General features: G+C 53.6%; 11 protein-coding genes across 11 annotated transcripts; 8 read left to right on the top strand and 3 right to left on the bottom strand.

Annotated features, from left to right (window-relative positions):
* Positions 1-1110: 1110 nt before the first annotated feature.
* Positions 1111-2707, bottom strand: LTS14_006665 (uncharacterized protein; the record flags this gene model as incomplete). Its single annotated transcript, XM_064839359.1, has 3 exons — positions 1111-1128; positions 1204-2289; positions 2363-2707. The coding sequence occupies 3 exons, from the start codon at positions 2705-2707 to the stop codon at positions 1111-1113; spliced, it is 1449 nt and encodes a 482-aa protein (XP_064693101.1).
* A 294-nt stretch (positions 2708-3001) lies between these two features.
* LTS14_006664 (uncharacterized protein) lies at positions 3002-4771 on the top strand (the record flags this gene model as incomplete). The annotated part of the gene is made up of 1 exon (XM_064839358.1): positions 3002-4771. One exon carries the CDS (start codon positions 3002-3004, stop codon positions 4769-4771), a length of 1770 nt encoding a protein of 589 aa, XP_064693100.1.
* A 529-nt stretch (positions 4772-5300) lies between these two features.
* Positions 5301-6622, bottom strand: LTS14_006663 (uncharacterized protein; the record flags this gene model as incomplete). Its single annotated transcript, XM_064839357.1, has 2 exons — positions 5301-6328; positions 6439-6622. The coding sequence occupies 2 exons, from the start codon at positions 6620-6622 to the stop codon at positions 5301-5303; spliced, it is 1212 nt and encodes a 403-aa protein (XP_064693099.1).
* Positions 6623-6862: 240 nt separating this feature from the next.
* COX4 (Cytochrome c oxidase subunit 4) lies at positions 6863-7678 on the top strand (the record flags this gene model as incomplete). The annotated part of the gene is made up of 4 exons (XM_064839356.1): positions 6863-6953; positions 7022-7090; positions 7155-7313; positions 7392-7678. 4 exons carry the CDS (start codon positions 6863-6865, stop codon positions 7676-7678), a joined length of 606 nt encoding a protein of 201 aa, XP_064693098.1.
* Positions 7679-8919: 1241 nt separating this feature from the next.
* On the top strand, positions 8920-9438 carry LTS14_006661 (uncharacterized protein; the record flags this gene model as incomplete). The annotated part of the gene is made up of 1 exon (XM_064839355.1): positions 8920-9438. The coding sequence occupies one exon, from the start codon at positions 8920-8922 to the stop codon at positions 9436-9438; it is 519 nt and encodes a 172-aa protein (XP_064693097.1).
* Positions 9439-10701: 1263 nt separating this feature from the next.
* On the top strand, positions 10702-11613 carry LTS14_006660 (uncharacterized protein; the record flags this gene model as incomplete). Its single annotated transcript, XM_064839354.1, has 3 exons — positions 10702-11058; positions 11110-11433; positions 11494-11613. The coding sequence occupies 3 exons, from the start codon at positions 10702-10704 to the stop codon at positions 11611-11613; spliced, it is 801 nt and encodes a 266-aa protein (XP_064693096.1).
* A 1244-nt stretch (positions 11614-12857) lies between these two features.
* Positions 12858-15057, top strand: PHO8 (vacuolar alkaline phosphatase; the record flags this gene model as incomplete). The annotated part of the gene is made up of 2 exons (XM_064839353.1): positions 12858-14655; positions 14972-15057. 2 exons carry the CDS (start codon positions 12858-12860, stop codon positions 15055-15057), a joined length of 1884 nt encoding a protein of 627 aa, XP_064693095.1.
* A 198-nt stretch (positions 15058-15255) lies between these two features.
* Positions 15256-16500, top strand: LTS14_006658 (uncharacterized protein; the record flags this gene model as incomplete). Its single annotated transcript, XM_064839352.1, has 2 exons — positions 15256-15897; positions 15979-16500. The coding sequence occupies 2 exons, from the start codon at positions 15256-15258 to the stop codon at positions 16498-16500; spliced, it is 1164 nt and encodes a 387-aa protein (XP_064693094.1).
* Positions 16501-17321: 821 nt separating this feature from the next.
* On the top strand, positions 17322-19049 carry LTS14_006657 (uncharacterized protein; the record flags this gene model as incomplete). Its single annotated transcript, XM_064839351.1, has 1 exon — positions 17322-19049. One exon carries the CDS (start codon positions 17322-17324, stop codon positions 19047-19049), a length of 1728 nt encoding a protein of 575 aa, XP_064693093.1.
* Positions 19050-19123: 74 nt separating this feature from the next.
* On the bottom strand, positions 19124-19729 carry LTS14_006656 (uncharacterized protein; the record flags this gene model as incomplete). The annotated part of the gene is made up of 2 exons (XM_064839350.1): positions 19124-19219; positions 19271-19729. 2 exons carry the CDS (start codon positions 19727-19729, stop codon positions 19124-19126), a joined length of 555 nt encoding a protein of 184 aa, XP_064693092.1.
* A 655-nt stretch (positions 19730-20384) lies between these two features.
* LTS14_006655 (uncharacterized protein) lies at positions 20385-22559 on the top strand (the record flags this gene model as incomplete). The annotated part of the gene is made up of 3 exons (XM_064839349.1): positions 20385-20913; positions 20963-22317; positions 22371-22559. The coding sequence occupies 3 exons, from the start codon at positions 20385-20387 to the stop codon at positions 22557-22559; spliced, it is 2073 nt and encodes a 690-aa protein (XP_064693091.1).
* Positions 22560-22765: the final 206 nt, after the last annotated feature.

The following is a 22765-nucleotide window of genomic DNA, read 5'->3' as shown; positions in this document are numbered from 1 at the left end:
TGTTTGGTGTTCCTTGATCTTGGCTGGCAAGCTTTGCTGTAGTCGTGACTGTCTGCGGCGCAGACTTCGATGAGAGTTGCCAGCTTGCTCACTCTCTCCCTCCCTCCATGATCTTGAAGTTCTTCCCACGTGATCTGCGGACGTCAGTTCTGCCCACCGCCTTCTTCACCGTTCTGCATTGTTCTACCCTTCGCGCCCACGCCTCTACATGCGCCACAAGCCAGCAGCCGAGGGTATATGCAGCCATCCGACAATCAGACACGCGCGTACCCGTCCACCACGCAGGCACTGCAGTAGCGCTTCAAAACCATCGTAAAAGCCGCGCAAGCACCACGATCTGCGATACCTCAAGAATGATGTCGAGAGCGCTCCGCGACTCCACCCGGTGCCAATGCTCGTTCACAATGGGTGTACGTCTCTCTGTAATTGTCATAATGGTCGCACAACATTACAGGCGGTGCAGCGTCCTACCACAGCAAAAGTACAGATTCTGCCGTCCATTGTCCAAGGACCGCGGAAGTCGCACAGCAGCTGTCATAAAGCTGCTGTGAGTCGATGTGTCCTGGTCGCGTAGCTCTTTCATCGATACGTTTACGTTGTTACTTCGTACATGAAACAAGACAGGGGTGTCCTTCTGCGGCAGGAAGGTGACACTTAAAAGACCTTTTGAGGTGCACAGATGAAGTGGTGTAAGCTGTCAAAACAGCCCACGGGTAGATCTATGAAGTCGTGCGCCCATGGTCGAATGATGTCGTTGAGGTGGCCGATAGTGGTACGGCAAGAACATTCCCTGACCAGGATGAGTAGGCATTGACATGTTGGCACCCGATCAAGACGGAATGGAGCGTGAGATGACGATCTTCGAATGGTGAAAAGTATAGCATTGATTCTGATGTGGCCAGTCAGGTCTCTCCATTCCCTGCCAGAGGCTAGAAAAGGCCATAACAGGGTCTTACAAGAGCGTACTGAAGTTGAGGATCCTGCATTTCCCGCTCAGAGGAGCAAGCTCAAACTTGCGCTATTGCCCTTCGCGAGAGGGACGTCATGGTCGTGAAGCTCAGATCAAATGTCGGATCCGATGCCGGATTCGTGGAGCGCCAGATTCAGCTCTCACTTCCTGTAATATATCTAGAAGAACGTCAGTATAATGATTTTGACGTAGGCAATCATTCGCCACGAGGTCGATTGTAAAGATAGACTTACCTTCTTAAACTGAAAATGCAACTGCAACACCCCCTTCTCAAACCTACTCCTAAACCCCCGTTCCCGCTTCGCACTGAAGTCCCACTCCTTATCCACGACCCAAAACCCCAAATCCTCATACGGCGCCCCGGCCAAAAACCTCACCAAGCACATCTCCTCCTCCCCAGCCGCCTTCCCTACGTCCACCTCCCCCCTCCTCCGGCCCCCCTCCCTCTCAATCCGATATGTCGGCGCCTTCACCACTCCCTGCGCGTCTGGGATTAAGTCCGGGTAAAGAATATTGAATTTATAGCCTTGGACGACTTTCGGCGGAGGGTTATCGGCGTCGTAGTGGGTTTGGTTGTATTTGTTCCATTCGTAGCCGGTGATGCGGCGGGCAAAGTAGCGGGGTTGGCGTGGGGGGTGGGTGGCGGACCAGGTGGAGAGACCTTTCGTCACTAGGTTGGTGCAGGGGGTGAGGAGTTCTTCGTTGGGGAGCAGGGTTTTGGAGAGGTCGGCGTCGAAGGCTGCTTGGGCGGAGTTACTAATGGAGGTGATGGTGGTGATGGTGGTGGATGGGATGGGACTGCTGGTTGCTGATATTCTTTGGCGCTTAGCAGAAGGTTCGTCGGATGTGGTGGCGTTGATGAGGCTTTTGCGGCCGGGGATGAAACCCTGCTTGAGCACTTGTTCGCGTTCGCTCTTGACCCGTTTGAGAAAACCTGCGTCCGATAGCAGATCCAGACGATCTTGCTCTTCTTCGGTGGCGGCGTCCGACTGCTCCTTCCTCGCCTCTGCCACCTCCCTCTGTTCCTTCCGCAGTGCTTCCAGTCGCAAACGCACGATGCTATCCGTCACGTGCTTCAGCTTCGCCTTGGCCTTGTACGTCAAGAGTGTCTTCAGCAGATGCTCCCAGTAATCGGCGTCGATCGGTTCATCGCTAGCCAGCTTAGTCTTGACCTGCTTCTCCAGCTTCTCCAACCCTGCCAGATCTTTGGGTCCCAGTAGCTTGTCCAGATCACCCGCCACGGAGCTCACACTCCTCGCGGATGCTTCGTTATCAGATTTGAGACTCTTCCGTCGTTCCGTGCAGGTAGTTTTCATGGTCTGCTGGCCTGTCAGCAACAGGCTCGATTAGCACACGCACAGGTGTCACTCTGATGTGATTGATTGAACTCACCCTCCAATACTCCACGCTACTCCTCGCACTCTCCAACGCCAAATACCCATCGATCCCCTTCTCCAGCTCTGCCAACTCCTTTTCGTGCAGTGCTGTGAAGACACTCTCCGGCTCCTGCAGATCCAGTTCATCAATGTCGACCTCGTCGTCCAAAGGGTCGCGATCCGGATCTGTTGCTGCCAGTATCACCGCCAGCCAGTCGATTGGTGAAGCCCTCCCACCCTTCACTCGTATGGCAGCCTTTTTCTTAGTCTGCTGCAGCACAAACCGGTCCTCGTCAGCCACCCATGCTGCTTCCTGAGCATCTGGTGCCGAGCGCTTGGCTGGGACTGATGAGCGGGACATATCAGCTTATACTGCTGCACAACACGATGTCCGCACCGCGATAGTGTGATGATTGTGTGCTCCGGCGCAAGCGCTATTCCGAAGAAGTGAATTGCTTGCATGTGAATCGACACGAGCGGGACGCTGCCGCTTCTGATTCTGACGGACTGTGGCGTCGTGGCGTGGCGCAGATGCCTACAGTACAACAACGCATCCTTGAAACACACCTCAGAGATCTGCATCTGCCTGGTCGGCCGGACGTATAAAATCATGACTGAATCCTGACCCTAATGACGGATATCATATCTCCACACAATGGCATCCTGGAAGTCCATCCGCCTCCCACAGGATAATCTCCCTCACCTCCTCGTCAAAGCACGTCTCGACCCCACAGGATATACCATCCACCTGACAGACCTGAGCCGAATATGGAGCGAAACCCTAACCAAACGCGAAGTCGAACGTCGAGCCATCAAAGAAGACTGTAGTATCGATCCTGGGGAAGACGACCAACAATATTCCATTCTCCTGGACAAACTACGCAGCACGTTGACACAACAGGACAACACAACTCTAACCCTGAAACCCGCTCAGCAAGCCGACGGCCTACTGCTAGATCTCTCCGCACCATTACCTCATCCTCTACAACCCCTCAAATGGACAATCCACCTGACCCTCCAACCCCAACCCCAAATCGCCACCCAACTGATCCATCCCCTGATCCTCCTATCCCAAACCCAACACTCTCAAACCCACCATCTCATCCACCACGAGCTGAGTGAAAAGGATCGTATCATCGCGAAACTCACCGATCGTCTGGAGACTTCGGGAAATGATCTGACGACTGTGTTTCCCGGTGTGAGTCATGTTAAGCTCTCGCGAAGAAAGACGCAGAGGGAGCAGTTGGCGAGATATGTGAGGGGTTTGGGAGACTTTGATGAGGGTTTATGGAGACAGCAGGTGAAGGATGCACATCGGGAGGATGGGGCGGGTAGTGTGGGGTTGGAAGCGATGGAAGGTGTTTTGAGCGAGCTACCCGAGGCTGTTACTGAAGGCGAGGCCGAGTATGCTCAGGAGTGGTGGAAGACGCTCGATGAAAGTCGTATATCGCAGAAGAGTAATTCTCATCCTGCCGGTACGACAAATGGTCCTGCTAAGCAAGGAAGTGCCAGACCAACCCCAGCACCACCAGCAGATACAGATCATGAGATCCCGACTACCAACGATGACTCTTTCGATGCGGATTTCCAGCGCCAGGGTACACCACCACACCTCAGGCAAAGCAATCATCGTCCTTCTCCAGCTATTACCAACCCTACCTCTTTGAAGTCGCCACTTCCTGCTCCTCCTCCAGTGGCAGTACAGCCGGACGACGAGAGTACAGAAGACGAAAGCGATCTCGATGCACCTATCAAGAAAGCAAGACCAGGTCAGGCTAGTCACTCGAGCATGCCGACACGTCGGCGGAGTGTAAATCCAGATGTGCCACTAGCGGAATCAAGCGCTAGTGAGAGGCAAAAGCACTCCTCACCGCCACCCGTATCTCCACCGCAACAAGCCCCGCAGCCTCGTGGGAAGCTGGGAGCTATAGGCGGCAAATTAAACGCTCCTGCCACTCCCTCGCCTCCACCGGAAGCTGAACAGGAGCTGGAAAGCATGGAGGTAGATCCCGGCCCAGCACCTGGAAAACCTCGTACGAAGCTAGGCACGATAGGCGGGAGATCCAAAACCTCCACCACCCCGCCTCCAGGAGAGCCAGTGACGATCTCAACCACCGCATCCCCAGCCAAACGCCACGGCCTAGGCACCATCGGCGGGAAGAAAGCTGGGAAGCTAACAACCGCCAGTGCTACCGACACGAACCAACCACGACAGGTTTCAGAACGCCCCTCAGCAGCAGCCTCAGCCTCAGCAACGACAGCCACAGAGCGTAAATCCCGAGCTCCAGAAAGAAATGAAATAGCGAGAAAGCCCACGCTACCACGCGAGACGTCGCAGGAGCGAGCGGATAGGAAGCGGAATGAGCTGAAGCGGCAACTAGATGAGAAGGCCAAGGTACCTGTGAAGAAGAAGAGGAAATTTTGAGCTTGCTTGATGCAGTCCGGCACGTATCGGTAGGGGGCGAGATTCTGGGGTTTGTGTTTTGATTATTGTAGCTATATACCCATTCTAGGTTGTATACCTCACATTACTCTTTCCAGCCTACAATTGAGCACTGCAGAGCACTGGCAGTTCGGGGGAAAAGGACTTCGGTGCTTTCACGCGAGTGCCCTGTTAGTAGCAGTGGCTAGTGCCAGGTTCATCTGATTGACCTGGCGTAGTGAGCGTCGTGGTATGATTACCGCGATCACACACGCCGGCATGCTGCGGTCCATGGGTCCTCTTGCCAGACGGTTTCGTGCACCGCACCACTGGCTGGCGGGGTATTTTCATTGAACGCTACCAGACCCACGTATGGAATTTGATCGGGGCTTTCGTGAGCGTACTGCACCTGGTAGATATATGACGTCCAGTCTGCGTAAGTTATGTGCTGAGTTGCTCGGACGCATTATTGAGTTTTCTGCAACCTCGCACCTTGACGCGGCAGGAGAGAGGACATCTGGAACAGACCGACTCACTGGCCCAATGACAACTTCTTCATCAAAACCGGACTCTGAGCTCCAAATTCCACAGCCCCACCTACACTCAACTCCCCCCTTAAATCCAACGCCATCCCCCGCTTCGCCCCCTCCACATCCTCCCCATGCACAGCGAGCAAGAAAGACAACTTCGTCAACGCCGCCTCGGTCGTCAAATCAAATCCCGGCACGATCCCAGCTCGGCCGAGAACCATAGCAGGGGCGTAGGTCGGACTCACACTACCAGTCAGACACTGCGTGACGTTCACGATCACGATCCCGCGTTCGACAGCTTCGGTGAAGATGGTTATGAGTGCATTGTCCTGACCTGAAGGGGCATTGCCTGCGCCGAAGGTTTCGAGGACGAGGCCTCGAAGCGTTGGGAGGCGGAGTACGGCGTCGATCATTGCTGGTAGTATGCCTGGGAAGATTCGTAGGGAGGCCACATGAGTGGTGTCTAGATCTGGGCGAACTTTGAGATGGGTGGATGAATCAGTTTTGCCATGGTTAGAAGGTCGTTGACGGATGACAGTCCAGTCGACGTTGATCTGTGAGGATGTGACAGTGGCCAGGGGTGCGAGATTAGGAGAGGCGAAAGCATCGAAGTGATTCGCCGAGATCTTGGTGCAGCGGTTGCCACGAAAAAGCTTATGCTGGAAGCAAATGCAGACTTCTGGGATCCAGAAATGGCCTGCGATGATTAAAGAGTCCAGGAGATTATCTGTAGCATCTGTCTGTAGCTCGAAGATTGGTGCTTGCGAGCCTGTGAAGATGACCGGCTTTGCGAGGTCTTCCAGCATGAAACTCAGGGCTGACGCGGTGTAGGCCAGACTGTCAGTACCATGCAAGACAACGAAGCCATCGAAAGCCGCGTAGTTCAGGCCGATGGTCTTGGCGATCTGACTCCAGCCCTTGGCGTCGATTGAGCTACTGTCCAGGAGTTGTTTGAATTCGAGTACTGCGTAGCGGACATGTCGCTCATAACGACTTTGTGGTGTTCGCAGAGTCGAGAGTGCAACAGAAGCTATAGGTTGCTCCGTCAGCATAGGAGATGTGTTTCTCTGTTATGGTGGAAGGAAGATTGTGATGTATGGAAGGCTAGGCGGCGAAGAAAGAAGCTCGAATGTTACCTACCTCCTGTCTCTGAGTATGCACTAATCTCAACGGGCTCGCTGCCATCATTGAAAGACGGTCTCGGCGCCATGCCAGCATCGAGGAAGCCTTTGGCAGGAACTAATCCTTCGGGGCTTGGTCTCATGCAGATAGTGCCGCCGGTCATGATGACCAGCAGCCGAGATTCAGCTGAGTGTACAGCCATCTTGACTTGGAAGCCAAACTGGCAAGCTACAAGCGCGAGTCTGCTTGGGATGTGTTGGTCGGAGAGGCAGAGGGGGAGAAAAGTCGTGATGAAGTCTTCTATTGTGTTCGGCGATATCTCGGCACGTCTTGCGGTACGGCTAGCTCCGCTCCGCTCCGCTCCGACAGCAGGAGAGCTTCCAATGCACAAACAGCACAGCTTCGGTGACAGAAGCCATATAGTCCCCGTTGCACACCCACCATGTTCCTCCGCCGTGCCGCTCCTGCGCTTGCCAAGCGTGCTCTCTTCCGCTCTACCGTAACGCGCTCCTTCACCACCTCGATCACTCGCCGTACGTTTTGGATACCAACCGCATTGGCGGCGCAAGAAGTGAAGAAGCGAAGCACTAACACATAGCAGGCGATGCGCGACCGAGCGAAGGCAACCCGGCGCCTGGAGCTACTGATAAGCTGATTAAGCCTCTGGATGGTATGCTTCGACCTGCGGAGGAGAGAGGCTGGCGGAGACATGAGGACTAATCAACAGGATCCAGACATCCACAGCGAGCACGACCTTATGCCTCCGGGAGGTACCCCTGGAACCGTTCCCACGGATCTCGAGCAAGCGACTGGTCTCGAACGTCTCGAGATTCTCGGAAAGATGCAGGGCGTGGATATCTTCGATATGAGGCCCTTGGATGCGAGCAGGAGAGGTACGTTGAGACACACCGGCAGCACTAGCATCGCCGTCTATGACCTAAATACGTCCTCTGACATTCACTTCTTCCCAGGGACCCTCGACAACCCAATACTGGTCAAATCGTTCGGCGATGAGCAATACGTCGGCTGCACTGGCTCTCCAGCCGACTCCCACGTCGTCATCTGGCTCACCTGCTCCCGTGATCGCCCGGTCGAGCGCTGCCCAGAATGCGGCTCAGCCTACAAGATGGAGTATGTTGGCCCCACAGATGATGGACACGGACACGGCCACGATGTGCATGACTCGAGCGATGGGCACCACAACTTCGAGGGCGAGCCGAAGACGATGGCCGATTTTGTGCGACCGGAGTATAGATAGATTCGGATGGGATGAGAGGCTGGGAAGGGGAAGATGAGGTGAGATGAGGCAGCGCTGTACAGATACTGCTGAAGATAGTCCGAGATATAGGTATCCATGAGCTCTGTACATCTCCCGCGTCACCAGTCACCATTACTCAAGCCTCTAGCCAAAATCCAGCAGTGCAGACTCTGCGCAGTCACTATCTAAGCAGAAGCCGAGCACAATCATGGCGTGACTAGCCTACAGAGGCAGAACACGTGCAAGTCAGTACGCCGCAGCAGAGTGAAAGTACTTGCCCGTCTCCACCATCTCTCTGGGTGCAAGCCAACGGCGATGCAAGTGGAGCGGATTCCAGCCAGCATATCTTCCGCCTCTACATCGTGCCCGCACAACCCCCCACTGCTAGTTCTTCCAGAAAATGATGGTATTTCGGCGTGTCGGCGAACTCGTAAGACGCCGCCGATCCGCGACCAAATGTTTCCATCGTGTACTGACACGGACGACGGCACTTTAGATCATCTTCCGCCAGTATCAAAGTCGTGTCCGGCTTGTCCTGAGTTGCTCTATCCAATCTTCAGCTAGAGCTACGATTATATAGGTCGCTGAATGGTATGAAACGATGACAAGTCTTGTTCGTATGGATCAGCGAGAAGTTATCGAGCAATGGGACAATCGAGCTCCAGCACACCTCCTGCATGGAAATAACAATTCCTGCGGCAGCGGCAGTGTGCAGTAATCCGGGTTTACAGGTACCGGAATGCCCTTCACGGTAGAAGGCCCGACTACGGTCTTGCAATTCGATGAGATACTTTTCGATGCAGCTCTGGAGCTCGAATGTCGAGCAGCGAGGTACGCATTTTGGCCTTACTCCTCATTCATGCATTCCACATGAACATGCACGAAGTTCGCTGAGACTTGCCAGGAAGGCACAAGAGCCGCATGAGCACATGCCTGGGCTCTCGTCACTTATCCACATCCTCGCTGCCTTTCTCAAGATGCAGCGAAGCGTCCATGTTGCCGACATATTGGCTTCATCCTGCGAAGGATGCCTGCACAACTAGGTGCATGATGCTCCTCACGACCTCCTCACAATGCCCTGCACAATGTCAATATGATGCGGCGAAGGAAGTTCGAAGCACTCAAGCAGTTGTAGTATAAGAGACTACTAGGTAAGGCCCTCAAATTCTGCAATCACGCCCCAAGCGACTCGCGGCCCTTCTTCACATTTTTGAAACCTTCCACCATTCACGTTCACCAGTATGAGACTCCTAGCCTTCCTTTCCACTGTCGCGGTGTGTGCTGCAGCAGTCAACCGCACGGCAACAAACGGCTGGGGCAGCACACCCTCCCAGCGCCACTATATCAATGCCACCCAAGCACTCGCCGCCATAAACGCCGCAGTAGACTACAGTAACTCCATCGGCGTGCCGAACGATATCGCCATCCTCGACCCCTCGTCCCAACTCGTCGCCTTCCTCCGCATGGATAACGCTTACCTTGGATCGGTGGACATCAGCATGAAGAAAGCAAAGACTGTGACCTACTTCAACGGCCTTTTTCCATCATATGGTTTGCTTAATCGCTCACAAACGATGGGAGATCTTTTCGGCATAGAGGAAACCAATTCGGGATTGGTCGTCTTTGGAGGCGGTCAGCCGATTTATGATTATGATGGATATTTCATCGGTGCCATAGGCGTCAGTGGTGGGACTGTTGCGCAGGATATTGCGACTAGTGTGCATGGTGCGGAGAGTATTGGAACGACTATTACGATGTAATGGTTTTCGGTGAAGTCTGGAGGAGATCGTTGGTGGCAATTTGTTGACGGTGTGTTTGGCAGCGGAAGATCGAGAGAATCCAGGCACGGGCAAGCTGCTGGGGTCAGAAGTAGAATTGAGGCTCTGCCGTCGATATGAGTGAGAGTTCGCGATCGTATCAAAGCTCGGGATTCTAGACCACAGCCGGTCAATGTGACATCCCGTCGTGCCAAAAGTGTTATACGATGTACTCATCTGCGGCACCTGTGTACCCAGCGGTGTCAACAGCCTTTGAAAGAGAGAAATGTGAAGTATTCACGGTCCTGCTCCCAGGTTGAGGTGGGCGTGATCTATCATGCGTAGATGGTAGGAGTCGAGTGCTCGATGCTCTGGTTGTCTCAAAGTATCGAGAGAGTTCTCATGGCCACGTGTGGGGATTGAGACGAGTACGTAAAACGTCCGCTGATCCGATTGACCTCAACTTCACATCGTCATTGTAAGATCTGGACAGCTGTTCTCAACTCCACCACGCCTGAAGATACCTCCCATGACCGGGAACAGGAAACTGCATAAATTGCCGTCCTGTCTTGCAGCGACGATCTGGAGAAACTCTGGGGTCCCCACAGCGCCGATCGGAAATAAGCCTCACCATTGACCACGTTTTTCAAATACTTGACGCACGCTCCTCTACCCGCCGTCCAATCATTGTCATCCCGTGCAGACGACCATGGAGTCTGGACTCCTGAACCTAGGTACCAGACTTCACGTCACGTGGCTCGTACAGGCTCAAAGTCCGTAATGGTCTTGCGTCTATTACCGCGCGACATGGGTGGTCTTGGCCAGAAGCAGGCTGGAGCTCACGCGTGCCATGAACACGCCCGTGATGCCCTTGGAGCGAAGGGGCGAGACTGCGTGGAGCATTGACCTCCTCGCTATTGGAATGGTATTGCTCGTGGACTGGATCAGTGGACGACGGGAGAGATGTAGGTTCGTGAGGGGAGAGCCGACCATTATTGCTGTGGTTGGTTCTGGGTTGTGTGAGTAGGTATATGAGATGGGGTGCCGTCTTCTTCCCTTGATTAGATGTAACTAGAAGCCTTGCTTCCTCACCCCCCGTCTCATACAAGCTCGTCAACAGATCTGCATATAAGATCCTGATCTGACCTTCAATTCACGTCTGCAACGACTTCGTTCTCAACCTGACAACCTCGACGTCTCGACCCTCACAAAGGCAACGAAGCCGCACAGCACCGCCCGAAGAGACCCAGAGCCACCATCGCCACTATGTCCAATCACGACATCCCAATCAAAGTCTCTGACCTCAACAACCATGAATACAACGAAAACATCCTCAAGCCTTCGCCTTCGCACTTCGAGCAGCTCTATCTCGCGCCCGAGAAGCCCGTAGCAGGCAACCTCCGACTCACCTTCGGTAACCCGACTCCAGTCGCTCTTGCCGGTTTCCTGCTCGCCAACTCCCCAGCAACAGTCATGTTGATGGGCTGGCATGGAGCTGGTTCAGGCGAGGGAATTGCAAATGCTGGCACGGGCATGTACTTTTACTGTGCGGCTGTCCTGCTGTACGCAGGTGGTATCGGCGAGTGGATCCTGGGCAACACGTTCCCATCTGTGGTTTTCTTCGTAAGTTCGTCTCGTACTCTACACTGATTGCTCGCTGACATACTCCTACAGACCTTCGGCGGTTTTTGGGGCACTTTCGGCGCAACTCTTACTCCCTTCTACGATGCAGTCAACGGCTATCCAACCGCAGCAGGCTTCTACGATAGTTTCGCCTTTTTCCTCATATTCATGGCTGTGCTCTGTCTCGCATACACGATTTGTGCTCTTCGAACGAACATCTGCCTGGTCTTGATCCTGCTCTGCTTCACCATCACGTTCCCGTTGCTGACAGCTTCGTACTTCGCCGCTGCTGGAGGTGCCGCGACTCTGGCCACGACGACCAGGATCGCTGGTGCGGCATTTGCGTTCATTGCTAGCATGATTGCCTGGTACCTGGTAAGTCATGATCGTTAATACTGGCAAACAATCTTGTAACGATGCTGACGTCGTCAATAGTGGTTCTCCATGCTCCTCGATGCCGTGGACTTCCCTCTCGTCCTTCCAGTAGGTGACTTGACTAAGTATGTCAAGGGCAGGAACGACAAGAAGATGAAGGATGCGGAGCATATGGCATGAGCATGTCCACCATGAACGACGCAGAGGCGAAATGATAAGGATATGATCTGTGCTGTGCGCGCTCATGTATATAGTTTCCTCATGGCAAAATCGATATTTCACCAAGTTAACCATCACCACGAACAATCCGTGTAGTGACTCTGTGTCGTCGCGAGGACCCGCTGACTGGACCGTGCAAGGGACGTTCTGCACGCCCAGCTCTGCGAGAAGAAGACAGCACCCAGAATCGGACTATGGCAGTCAGAATTTGGCAGATTCTGCTCCGCGACCTCGACACGATATGAGAGGATCCAGACAGGAACGTAGCATCCATGTGTGGTCGTCGGGCGGCCATGCCGGTTCGCAGAGCCTGAGACCAAAGGTCAGGACTGCTAGTGAACGGCCGAGAACGGGATAGCAATAAAGAGTATTGCTCGCCTTCCCAAGCGCTACCAGCTGTCTCGATATAATCATCGCCACCAAACGTGATTATTGGCTTTTGCTCCCCTACAGTCTTTACCGGAGACCGTGGTGTTCGGGCCCACGCTTTCTTGCTCAACACCTTGGGGCAGCTCGATTACACAATTCTCTCCCTCCACAAACGGACGTCTGCCCCTACCTGGAAGCGCAGACTATTCGAGTCGCTGTTGAAGTGCACACTGGCACCGTTCTGTCCTGCATGAGGAGATCCACGAAGATCACCAAGTAGTGCAGTTCAAATACGCTCAAAATCAGCCAGTAACATGCCAGGCATGGCAGATGCGCGAGCTTACGAACCCATAGCATATTCATGAGGTCGATCGGGACGGCAAGCATCATTATGTGACGCGTCCGGTTTTCTGCTTGCACTTTTAATGATTGAAGCTTTGGCTTGTACAATTCTGTCGAGGAGGTCGGTATGTGGATGATCGTGTACGCCGCCGCCTTCCCACGGCATCTCATGGAGTTAGTAGTAGCGCCCGGTCAAGGTCCGTACATGACTATACATTTGGTCGGAGGATGGTGAATGAAGTCGTGGTGACATGGAACGAATGCTTCGTTCCCATATAGCTGGCCTGTGCTTTAGCACTAGCCGTTTTCGTATTGAGCAATGCTTAGTCATGCACAAAGGCGCCCGGATAGCATGTGGAACAGTATCCTGGCTGATCAAGTCTACTGCCATAACGCGTGCCTCTTTCAACACTGGATCGATGTATTGAAGACTGTCAGTCAGATTTTTTGGGAGACTCGGCATAGCACACCACACCTAGGAGTATCCTAAGAACATGGCTCGCGGCCAGGAGCCTCTCGTCGCCCGCGGACCTCCATCAGACGGCTCAGACGACATAGAAGAAGAGGATGCGCTGTTGACAGGCCAAAGAACGAGCAAGCAGGCGCCGACTAACAACAGTGTTCTGCGATCACGATGGAAGGACATCGCTTTGTTCACATGGGCTCTCCTGGCAACAGCAGCAGTCATAGTCCTCGCAGTCGTGTATCAGCACAGCCGGACTGAAAGCCCCAGAGGGGATGGCAAGATAGGGAATGGTGCTGACAGACCTTCGGGGAAGAGGAATCTCATCTTCATGGTGTCTGATGGTATGGGACCGACAAGTCTGGCTTTGACAAGGAGCTGGAGACAGTACACCGAACAACTGCCCTACGACCAGACCCTGCTGCTCGACGAATACTTGATCGGTCAAAGCAGAACGAGAAGTACATCCTCCCTCGTCACGGACTCTGCGGCAGGTGCGACAGCTTTCTCCTGCGGCCACAAAAGCTACAATGGTGCCATCTCCGTCCTCCCAGACCACAGCCCCTGCGGAAGTGTAATGGAAGCCGCGAAGCGCATGGGCTATACCACTGGTCTTGTGGTCACTACACGGATTACGGATGCCACACCTGCAGTCTTCGCCAGCCATGTTAGGAGGAGAGAGATGGAGGATGAGATTGCGTTGCAGATGATTGGTGACACACACCCACTTGGCCGGATCCCGGATCTCATGCTTGGAGGTGGAAGATGTCATTTCCTACCTAACAGCACTGGAGATGAAAGTTGTCGTAATGATGATGTGGATGTGAGGAGAGTGGCGGGTGATATGGGGTGGGATTATATCTCTACCAGGAAGGAGTTTGATGGGTTAGGCACGAATCCTAAGCTACCACTGATGGGACTGTTCGCCTACGATGACATACCGTATGAGATTGACAGACAATATCAGGGTGATACTTATCCTTCGCTCGAGGAGATGACACGAACCGCCTTAGATGCTCTCAGTGCAGCCACGGCAGACAAAGACCAAGGCTTCTTCATCATGATCGAAGGCTCGCGAATCGATCATGCCGGACACGGCAACGATCCTGCTGCGCAAGTGCACGAAGTTCTAGCTTACGACCACGCCATGGCCGCCGTGCTGGAGTTCATTAAGGACAGCGCTACGCCAACACTAATGGTGGCGACTTCTGATCATGAGACTGGTGGGCTGGCATTGGCGAGACAGCTGCACCCGACTTATCCAGCTTACTTGTGGTACCCGGGTGTCCTGGCAAATGTCACACACTCCGCCTCCCACACCTCACACGAGTATCACGATTACCTTTCGGCCAGCCGACTTACCTCGAACATGCGCGGCTGGCTCACAACCCTCCTTTCCGAGTCCCTAGGCATCCACGACCCCTCTCCATCCGAAATGGCATCCTTGATCGACCACCCAGCCCTAGCTTCTTACACCTTCGCCGACATGATCTCCCGCCGCGCCCAGACAGGCTGGTCCACCCACGGCCACAGCGGCGCAGACGTCAACATCTACTCCTCCGACCCCGTCGCCGCACGGAGACTCGTCGGGAACCACGAGAACACCGAAGTCGGGGATTTCCTGCGCTGGTATCTTGGAGCTGAGGACGAGGTAGAGAAGGTTACAAAGACATTGAGGAAGCATCTTGAGGTTACGGATGATGCTGGGGAGGGGAAGGTGTGGTTAGGTAGTGTGCCCGAGTCCAGTGAGAGGTTGGATGGACAGGATCATATGGATCATTATGTTGGGGATCATAAGAAGAGGGGAGAGCATGAGGGGTGCGAGGTTTGTAGGCGTTAGTATGGGCCTCTTCTTGCATCGTTGGGAAAGGTGTTTGTGGCGTTGGTTTCTTTGGTTGTGTTTGTTTGAACCATCATCTATCTGTCATGCGTTCAAGCGGGCGGCGTTGAAGAGAGGGGGCCTGTGGCAGGTGGAGTACACCAGATACCCCTACCATTACTGCATTTCTCTATACATTCTCATGGCTTTATTTAACGGCATATCCTCGGTTATGTGTAGAGCCAGCGAAAGGCTATTGCTCGGCACGTGCGCTCTGCCGCTCTCACATCCAGCCCCTCGTTGATGACATCACACCGTTTTTCCAGTAACATTCGACCATACGCAGAACGACGCCAGAAAGAAGTCCATCAACCACTCTTTCGCAGCTCGCCAACTCAAGCGGGTCGAATAGCACCGTCGAGCACGCAAGCTTCCAAGATATTCTGGAAGATCACGTCTGGATTAATTCTTTGCCGCCGCACACTCGGCACTCGGAGCTTGGTTTCCCCAGCCCCAGAGTAGATCCTGGACCCTGCCTGCTGCTGCTGAGCTCATCAACCGGTGTGCTCCGCCACACATCATCCGCCCCAGCCCGACTTTTCACTTTGAAATGGCCGAAGCTTTTGTCGAACTCGGTGCAGAAGGAGTCAACCACGTTGTCGAGAATTACTGGGATAACATCCACGACGGAGCTAAGAAAGTCGTTACTGGACAAAGTCCCTCCGCACCCACTAAACAACAGCAAGAAGCGAAACCGCACGCACCAGCTTCACAGGCTGGATCACAATATTCGCGCGCACATCGCCAGGATAGTAAGCGTGACGGACGACAGAGGAAATATCGAAACGAATTACCGAGTCCAGAGCGTGACTACGATAACAGAGGTGAAGGAAGGCAGAGGCGACGCAGAAGCGATAGTCTTGAGCGTGAGAGCCTGACTTCGGAACGGGTGACGACTGCCTACGAGAACGAACGCGACGACCCCATCAGACCGATCGATCCTAAACTTGATAGGAAGTTGAGGCGCGATAGTGGGAGAATGTCGTACGCGGGTGGTTTAGGTGCGGGCGATAGACAGGATCGGGCGCATTCGGCTCAGCCGTCTAGGAGCAAATATTATGACGATGACGAGAGCGATTATGATGAGAGGACTGGGAAGAGGTATTCGGGTGGTGGGAGAGGGTATGATGATCGGCATGATGATGATCGGGGTTATGATCGTGAGGTGATTACGGAGGAGAGGTATCGGGGTGTAAGTGGACCATTGGTCGTCAGTACCCTGCTGTGACTACCCAGACTTCTTGCGCATGTGCTGACTTATCTCACGCTACAGCCTGCTCGAGGACTACCTTACGACAACCGCCGCAATGACAGCTACACATCCCGTGACCCGTACGGTCCTGGCGCAGTAGCTACCTATCGCCGCAGCCAAGGAGACTTGACCGAGGCCTCTAAGCGCTCGCGCTCTCGCGGTCGTCGCGACAAATACTACGATGACCGCGACAGATCGTACTCGCGCTCCCGCTCTGGCTCCCGCGATCGCGAACATGGTAGCCGAGGCGGAGGAGAGGAAGGCTGGCGCGGCAAGCTAGACGAGACCTTTGACACTTCGACCCGCGGTCTTGGGGTCGGCATCGCAGGCGCAGTCATCGGCGGACTGGCTGGAAGGCAATTTGGCAACAAGCACAAGGAACGTGATATCGTGCTCGGTGCTGTCCTTGGTGGGCTGGCATCGAATATTGCTGAGAATAAATATGCGGAGTGGAAGGATAAGAAGGAGGGGAAATTTGAAGAGAAAGAGCAGAAATGGGAGCAGAGATGGGATGAGGGGAGTCGTACTGGGAGGAATAGGTGATGTTTTGCAGATTGAAAGCACTACTGAGCCGAAATGGTGGGTTGGCTATGATGACGAGTATAACGATAGTATATGCGATGGTTCTTGTTATGCGTTTCACGATAGATATGTTTGGGTAGTGGGGTTAGCATTTCATCATTATAACTACATGACCCATCGTCACGAACCTTTGGCATACATAGCGAGGCCGAATCTTTTGCTGGGCTAACATGAAGATGTCAAGACATCGTGCATCTTGTGCTCATTATTGCACTCACTGATCTGCTACTCGCGAACAAATCAGTAGTCGCATTCCACCTCATCCCACCACGTGCGAACCTTTCCAATCTGCCTGTCCACCGAACGCCACATCCGCTGCGACGAGAATAGAGGAACCCGAATTCGGCCTCGAGCCTGCAGAATCTCCTCTTCCTTCCACTCCCGATCGAGGCAAGCTGGCTGCAGAGGAGGACTTTTACTCGCCAGCCACGCTTCCAGAGTTTCCTGTCTACCCAGGTCACCCGATTCACACAGCCTACTCTCCCGTGCATGCTTTTTGTGTACGCACCGTGGCCAGTGGCGATGTGGTGGGAGGTCAGCTGTGGGATTCGATCCCCTCTTGCCCGCTAAGCCAAGGAGAGGCGTTGAGTGCTGACAGCAGGAGCTTGAATGGCTTTCTTGTAGCTGTGAAGGTTTGTGGGTGTGGTTTAGTCTCTATGCCTGTTTGGTGTGGGCGTGTCATCTCACTGCTCGCACTGGGCAGGCCCAAGATGTGCTTCCATCACTTCTCTGCTCACTGTCATTGCTGACATTAGGTACGACGGTGGCGAGTAGTGGTCGTTATGCGTGTGCTTTCCACGAATGCGTGGCCGCGCAGTGGGTTGGGCAGGATACTGCTTACGACGCTCGTGGTGGTGCTGTTCATGGTCGTTTCAAGGCACTATCTACCATCCGTCCACGACTCCGCCGAACAAGTCGTCTCGAAGTACGCACCGGAACTCCATATCGAGCGGCCGCGACCATCGAAGGTACCGTTTGAGGAGGTACTACACGATGCGCCTGAGAAACACATACCGACCCATAGTCCGTCAGCACCCTCACCAATACCTACGTCGAGCTCGAAGCTCTCCCTACGAGGATGTCCAGTGATACCGAACTCGGACGACTACCTCATCTCCATGAAGACGGGCGCCACAGAGCTCTTTGCGAAGCTACCGGAACAACTGCTCACGTCGCTACGATGTGTGCCGAATTATATGATCTTCTCCGACATTGAGCAAGAAATGGGTGACTATCACATCTACTCTTCTCTTGAGGATGTCAGCGACAAATACAAGTACAGCCACCGCGACTTCGACTTTTACCGCCGCCTTCTAGATCTCGCGGCAAAAGGGCAAGATCTCAGTCTAATGAAGATCACCAAGCAAGCTGCTGGATCGGCCTGGGATCTCGATAAGTGGAAGTTCCTGCCTATCACGCACAAAGTCTTTGTTGAGCAGCCGAATGTAAAATGGTACATCTTCCTCGAAGCCGACTCCTACATGGCCTGGACGAATGTGCTCGAGCTTCTATCTCTGTACGATCCAGACGAACCATGGTATCTGGGCGCCACGCATTTCTTTGGTGATGTGGCGTTCGCGCACGGCGGGATGGGCTACTTCATCTCGAATCGTGCTATGAGGGATCTACATAGGATCTATGATGGCAAGCATATCAATGAGTGGGAGAAGCGCATATCAGAAGGGTGCTGTGGCGATGTCGAGTTAGCTGCCATCTTGTCTGAAGCTGGCGTGAACATCACCGGTGTGCCCGGTCTGTATGGCGAGTCTATCACTTGGTTTGAGTGGGATGAGGGCAGATGGTGTGAACCGGCGCTTTCGTGGCATCATATGGGCTCGCATGATGTTGAGGCGCTGTGGCAGTTTGAGTCCAAGCACTTGACGCAGGAGGTCAGCCATTATGTTTATAAGGATTTGTTTCACAAGCTTGTTGAACCGCATCTGGCTCAGACTCGGGAGGACTGGGACAATATGTCTCGAGACCGTATCATGACTGGGCCGAGTGGGTTACATCCGGACGAGGGACGAAGGTACAGGCTCAAGACAAGTATTGGAGATATGGACGATGAAGGGCGAAGGGATGCCTTGCGCGACCTCAGCGACGAAGATAAGGAGCTTGCGATATCTGAAGGCTTCTACATGAAGGAGATGCGCTGGGGCGAGCTCTCCGAGTCCGAGCAGGAAGATGCGTGGATTGATCTCTCAGATGTCGAGAAAGAGGCTCACACCTCCCTTCGTGCTTGCAAAGCCGCCTGCGAGGACTGGGGCGAGTGTATCCAGTTCTTCTACATGACTGATAGATGCCACCTGCATCGAAGTGTCAGACTGGGACACTACATGCAGGCTAGCTCAGGGGTAGAGGACGACGAGGACAAGGAGCCAGTCAGGATGACTTCAGGGTGGATGATGGATCGTGTTCGAGATCTCAAGGATAGAGTGGGTACTTGTAAGAGTGTGCCGGAGTGGATGAAGGAGTATGCTAAGAACGAATTGAGGAAGCATGATGATTAATTGACACAGTGGGCTTCAGAGGATTTAGGGTATACCAGGAACCGGTCACATATACTTGTAGAATTGAGATTATTTTAGCTTTCAGAGATCGATGCTTGCTCCTTGGCCTCAAGCAAAATCTCGCTCCTCGCTTCGTCCACCAGCTGCTGCTCTCGCTCTTCGAAGACTTTCTGTGATTTTAATTAGTACATAGCACGCCACGAGAAAGCGTTAGCACTTACATTAACGGCAGGTTGTGCAGTGAGCCAAGCAACCATCAGCATACTCTGCAATGCCCAACTCCCCGAGAACTCCGCAGCCCTCAATTGATCCCGCCGCCAGCTCAAAAAGTTCTTCTGCGGAAAGTTGGCATCCAAATGTAGTTGCAGGAGCCGAGGGTACCTCTCAAGCATAACCATGCTCTCTCGTAGACTCGTGCGGTAGTAGCCCCATGCTCCGAAGACGAAGCCTCCACAAGCACAGACGAGAAAGGGCAGGGCAGCGGTGCCTATGAGGGTCCCGCCAATGGCTGCTCCGCAGAGGCCCATACAGATGGAGGACATGGTTCCAGAGAGCATTATGCGCACCATGTAGTGGCCTGCGCCTAGTGGAGAGTAGCCGCCGCCTATCCGGAGGAAGTCCCGGCCTATGTCGGTGACGGAGTAGGAGGTCCCATCTTCGTTGCGGGCGCGAAGTGCCATCTTCGGCGGTATGATCTGGTCGAATCGCGGTCAGATGATGTTGAGTTGCTGGTCATGGTGTTGTTGTGGTCGTGGTGCGGAGTTCGGGATGAAGTCCAAGATTTGTGGCGCAACGCTTAAGCCCGTGAGGCAACATTTGCCCTACTCAATCTCAACATCCATCTTCTTCTCTTCTTCATTAAAACGGCTGTTTCGAGAACGACTGACATGCGACAGGCTGTTGCGGTCATACAACCTGTCCCGCAATAGCCGTCTTACCAGCCAGTGCGCTGATCAGCCCCCGACTTCTGCTTATCATCGCGCCTATCTGTGATCTGCATGACCCCGGCGGCTCAACCACAACGTGTTGCAGGTTGCCCGACGGCATCGACAAGCTCTACTCGATCCCTACCTTCATCTTTGTACCTGCCACATTCGGACGATGGGAGTGATCTGAGACGCACATGGCTATCAGTGACATGTCATGCAATGCCGTTGTGGTGAGGGATTGCATCATGGCTACTTATCACGAATATCCACAATCCCAGCGTAGGATTGCCGAGCTCGCTGCGCAATATGAATAACTTGTAGGTCGTTGAGGTCTGCAATTTCTTTGATCAAGTCTATCCTCACTCTACAGACTCACGGCGCTTTCGCCTTCCGAGATACTATCAAAATGTCTAGCGGCACAGCGACCGTCCTGCCCCAAGGCGCTGGCTATGGCGTCGTGGTTGGCGTGGGCTTCTTCTTCGCCTTCGTCATGATGGGCATCACCTACCTCCAGAACAGATACACCAGATTCAGCACCAAGACGTCCGAGGAGTTCAATACAGCATCGCGAAGTGTCAAACCTGGCCTTATCGCCTCTGGCATCGTCTCCGCCTGGACTTGGGCTGCCACGCTGCTTCAGAGTAGCACAGTCGCATACAACTATGGCGTGGCTGGACCGTTCTGGTATGCTGCAGGTGCTACCGTACAGATACTGATGTTTTCTATATTGGCATGCAAGGTCAAACAGAACGCCCCTCGATGCCACACATACTTGGAGATTATCTACACCAGATATGGCAAAGCAGGGCATTTGACTTTCATGTTCTTCGCCTTCCTCACCAATGTTCTTGTTGGCTCTCAACTTCTTCTCGGTGGTAGTGCGGTTGTGACGGCCTTGACTGGAATAAACGTTTATGCTGCCATCTTCCTGATTCGTGAGTACTCCGATCATCGCAAAGGAGAGCGGAGCTAATGGAAGGCTAGCCCTGGGTGTATGTACCTATGTCATACTCGGAGGCTTGCGGGCGACTTTCCTCTGCGACTACAGCCATACACTGATCCTGATGGTCATCATCCTGTTCTTCATGTTCCACGCATATGCCACGTCCGATCTGATCGGCAGTCCATCGAAGATGTTCGACCTGCTGCAGGAAGCAGCTGTACAACGACCAGTGGCTGGCAACCAAAACGGTTCATACACTACACTGAAATCGAACTATGCACTGGTCTTTGGTGTCATCCAGCTATGTTCCGGATCTGGTACTGTCTTCCTCGATCAGGCGTACTGGCAGCGTGCCATTGCATCTAAGCCGACAACAGCGGTGAAGGCATATATCATGGGCGGCCTGGCGTGGTTCGCGATACCATTCGGTTTCAGCACTACTCTCGGACTCTCTGCTGTTGCTCTGGTCGATAATCCTCGCTTCCCAACATACCCAGCAGTGCCTACCAAAAGCGACATCAGCGCTGGACTTGCTGCTGCATTCTCTGCCAGCGCTCTCCTCGGCAAATCTGGTGCAATGGCATTGCTAATCGTCTTGTTCATGGCCGTCACCTCCTGTGCTAGTGCAGAACTCATCGCAGTCTCGAGTCTGCTCACCTTCGACGTATACAAAGCCTACATAAAGCCGAACGCACCACCTGAGAGCCTGATTTTCGTCAGTCACGTATGCATCTGCATATTTGGCTTGACCATGGCTGTGTTCGCATGCATTTGGAATGCGATTGGCATAGATCTCGGCTGGCTGTTCTTGGTCATGGGCCTACTTATCGGCGGTGCAGTCTTTCCAGCCGCATTTGCTATCACTTGGGCGGGTCAGTCGAAGGCTGGCGCGATATCGGGAGCTATCTGTGGCTTGTTTGCTGGTCTTGTCGCTTGGCTCGTGACCGCCAAGCAGTACTTCGGTGAGGTGACGGTGGCGAGTACTGGAGAAGAATACGCTACCCTTGCTGGTAATCTAGCGGCGATCCTAACCGGACTGATTGTCACAGTTGTGGTGTCGCTTATCAGACCTCAAAATTTCGATTGGAGCATCACTCGCAACATCAACGCACGACCACTAGAGACTGGTGGGCCGATTGCATCCACGCAGCCCACCAACGAGACGACCACGGACAAGATAGACATACCATCAGCCGTAGCTGCCGATATCGACAACGATGAGAAAGAGAAGTCAGATGCTGGAACCATAACACCGCCTGATGAAGAGGCCGGGCAGGGCAGCATCAAGGATGTGGATGCCGACGAAGACACGGAAGAGCATCCGCAGAAGCTCAAACGAGCATTCTTCATCGCATGCGTGGCATCGTTCGTGCTGACATTCATTATGGACTTCCTGGTGAGGGAAAATCACGATATCACGATGAGAGTACTTACTGACCCTATTTCCAGCTCCCTATACCGATGTTCTTGTCACACTACGTCTTCTCGAAGGGCTTCTTCACGGCTTGGGTCATTATATCGTTCGTTTGGGTTGCGGTAGCTACTGGTATCAGTGTGATACTGCCAGTAGTCGAGGCCTCGGGTTTCTTCAGACAGTTTGCACGGGACATTGCTGGTGGAAAGAAGAGTCGTTCGTAGAATACGCAGTATCCACGTAGTTTCCACTGATGACACATGCCTTGATCTCTGTTTATGTCTTCGAGCGATTCGTGCCACCAGATGCCGTGATAGCTGTTCATTTTCATAAGTCGCTCCAAGACACCGTATCTCATGCGTAAAGTCGTTATGCGCCATCGGAACCACAGCGTATTCTTCATCGCTTACCTCGCTTCGCTATGCGATCC

This window comes from Recurvomyces mirabilis (assembly GCF_035927965.1).
Source record: "Recurvomyces mirabilis strain CCFEE 5264 chromosome Unknown scaffold_17, whole genome shotgun sequence".
Classification (NCBI taxonomy): domain Eukaryota; kingdom Fungi; phylum Ascomycota; class Dothideomycetes; order Mycosphaerellales; family Teratosphaeriaceae; genus Recurvomyces; species Recurvomyces mirabilis.
Note: the sequence above shows the minus strand (reverse complement) of the source record. Positions and strands in the feature narration are given on the sequence as shown.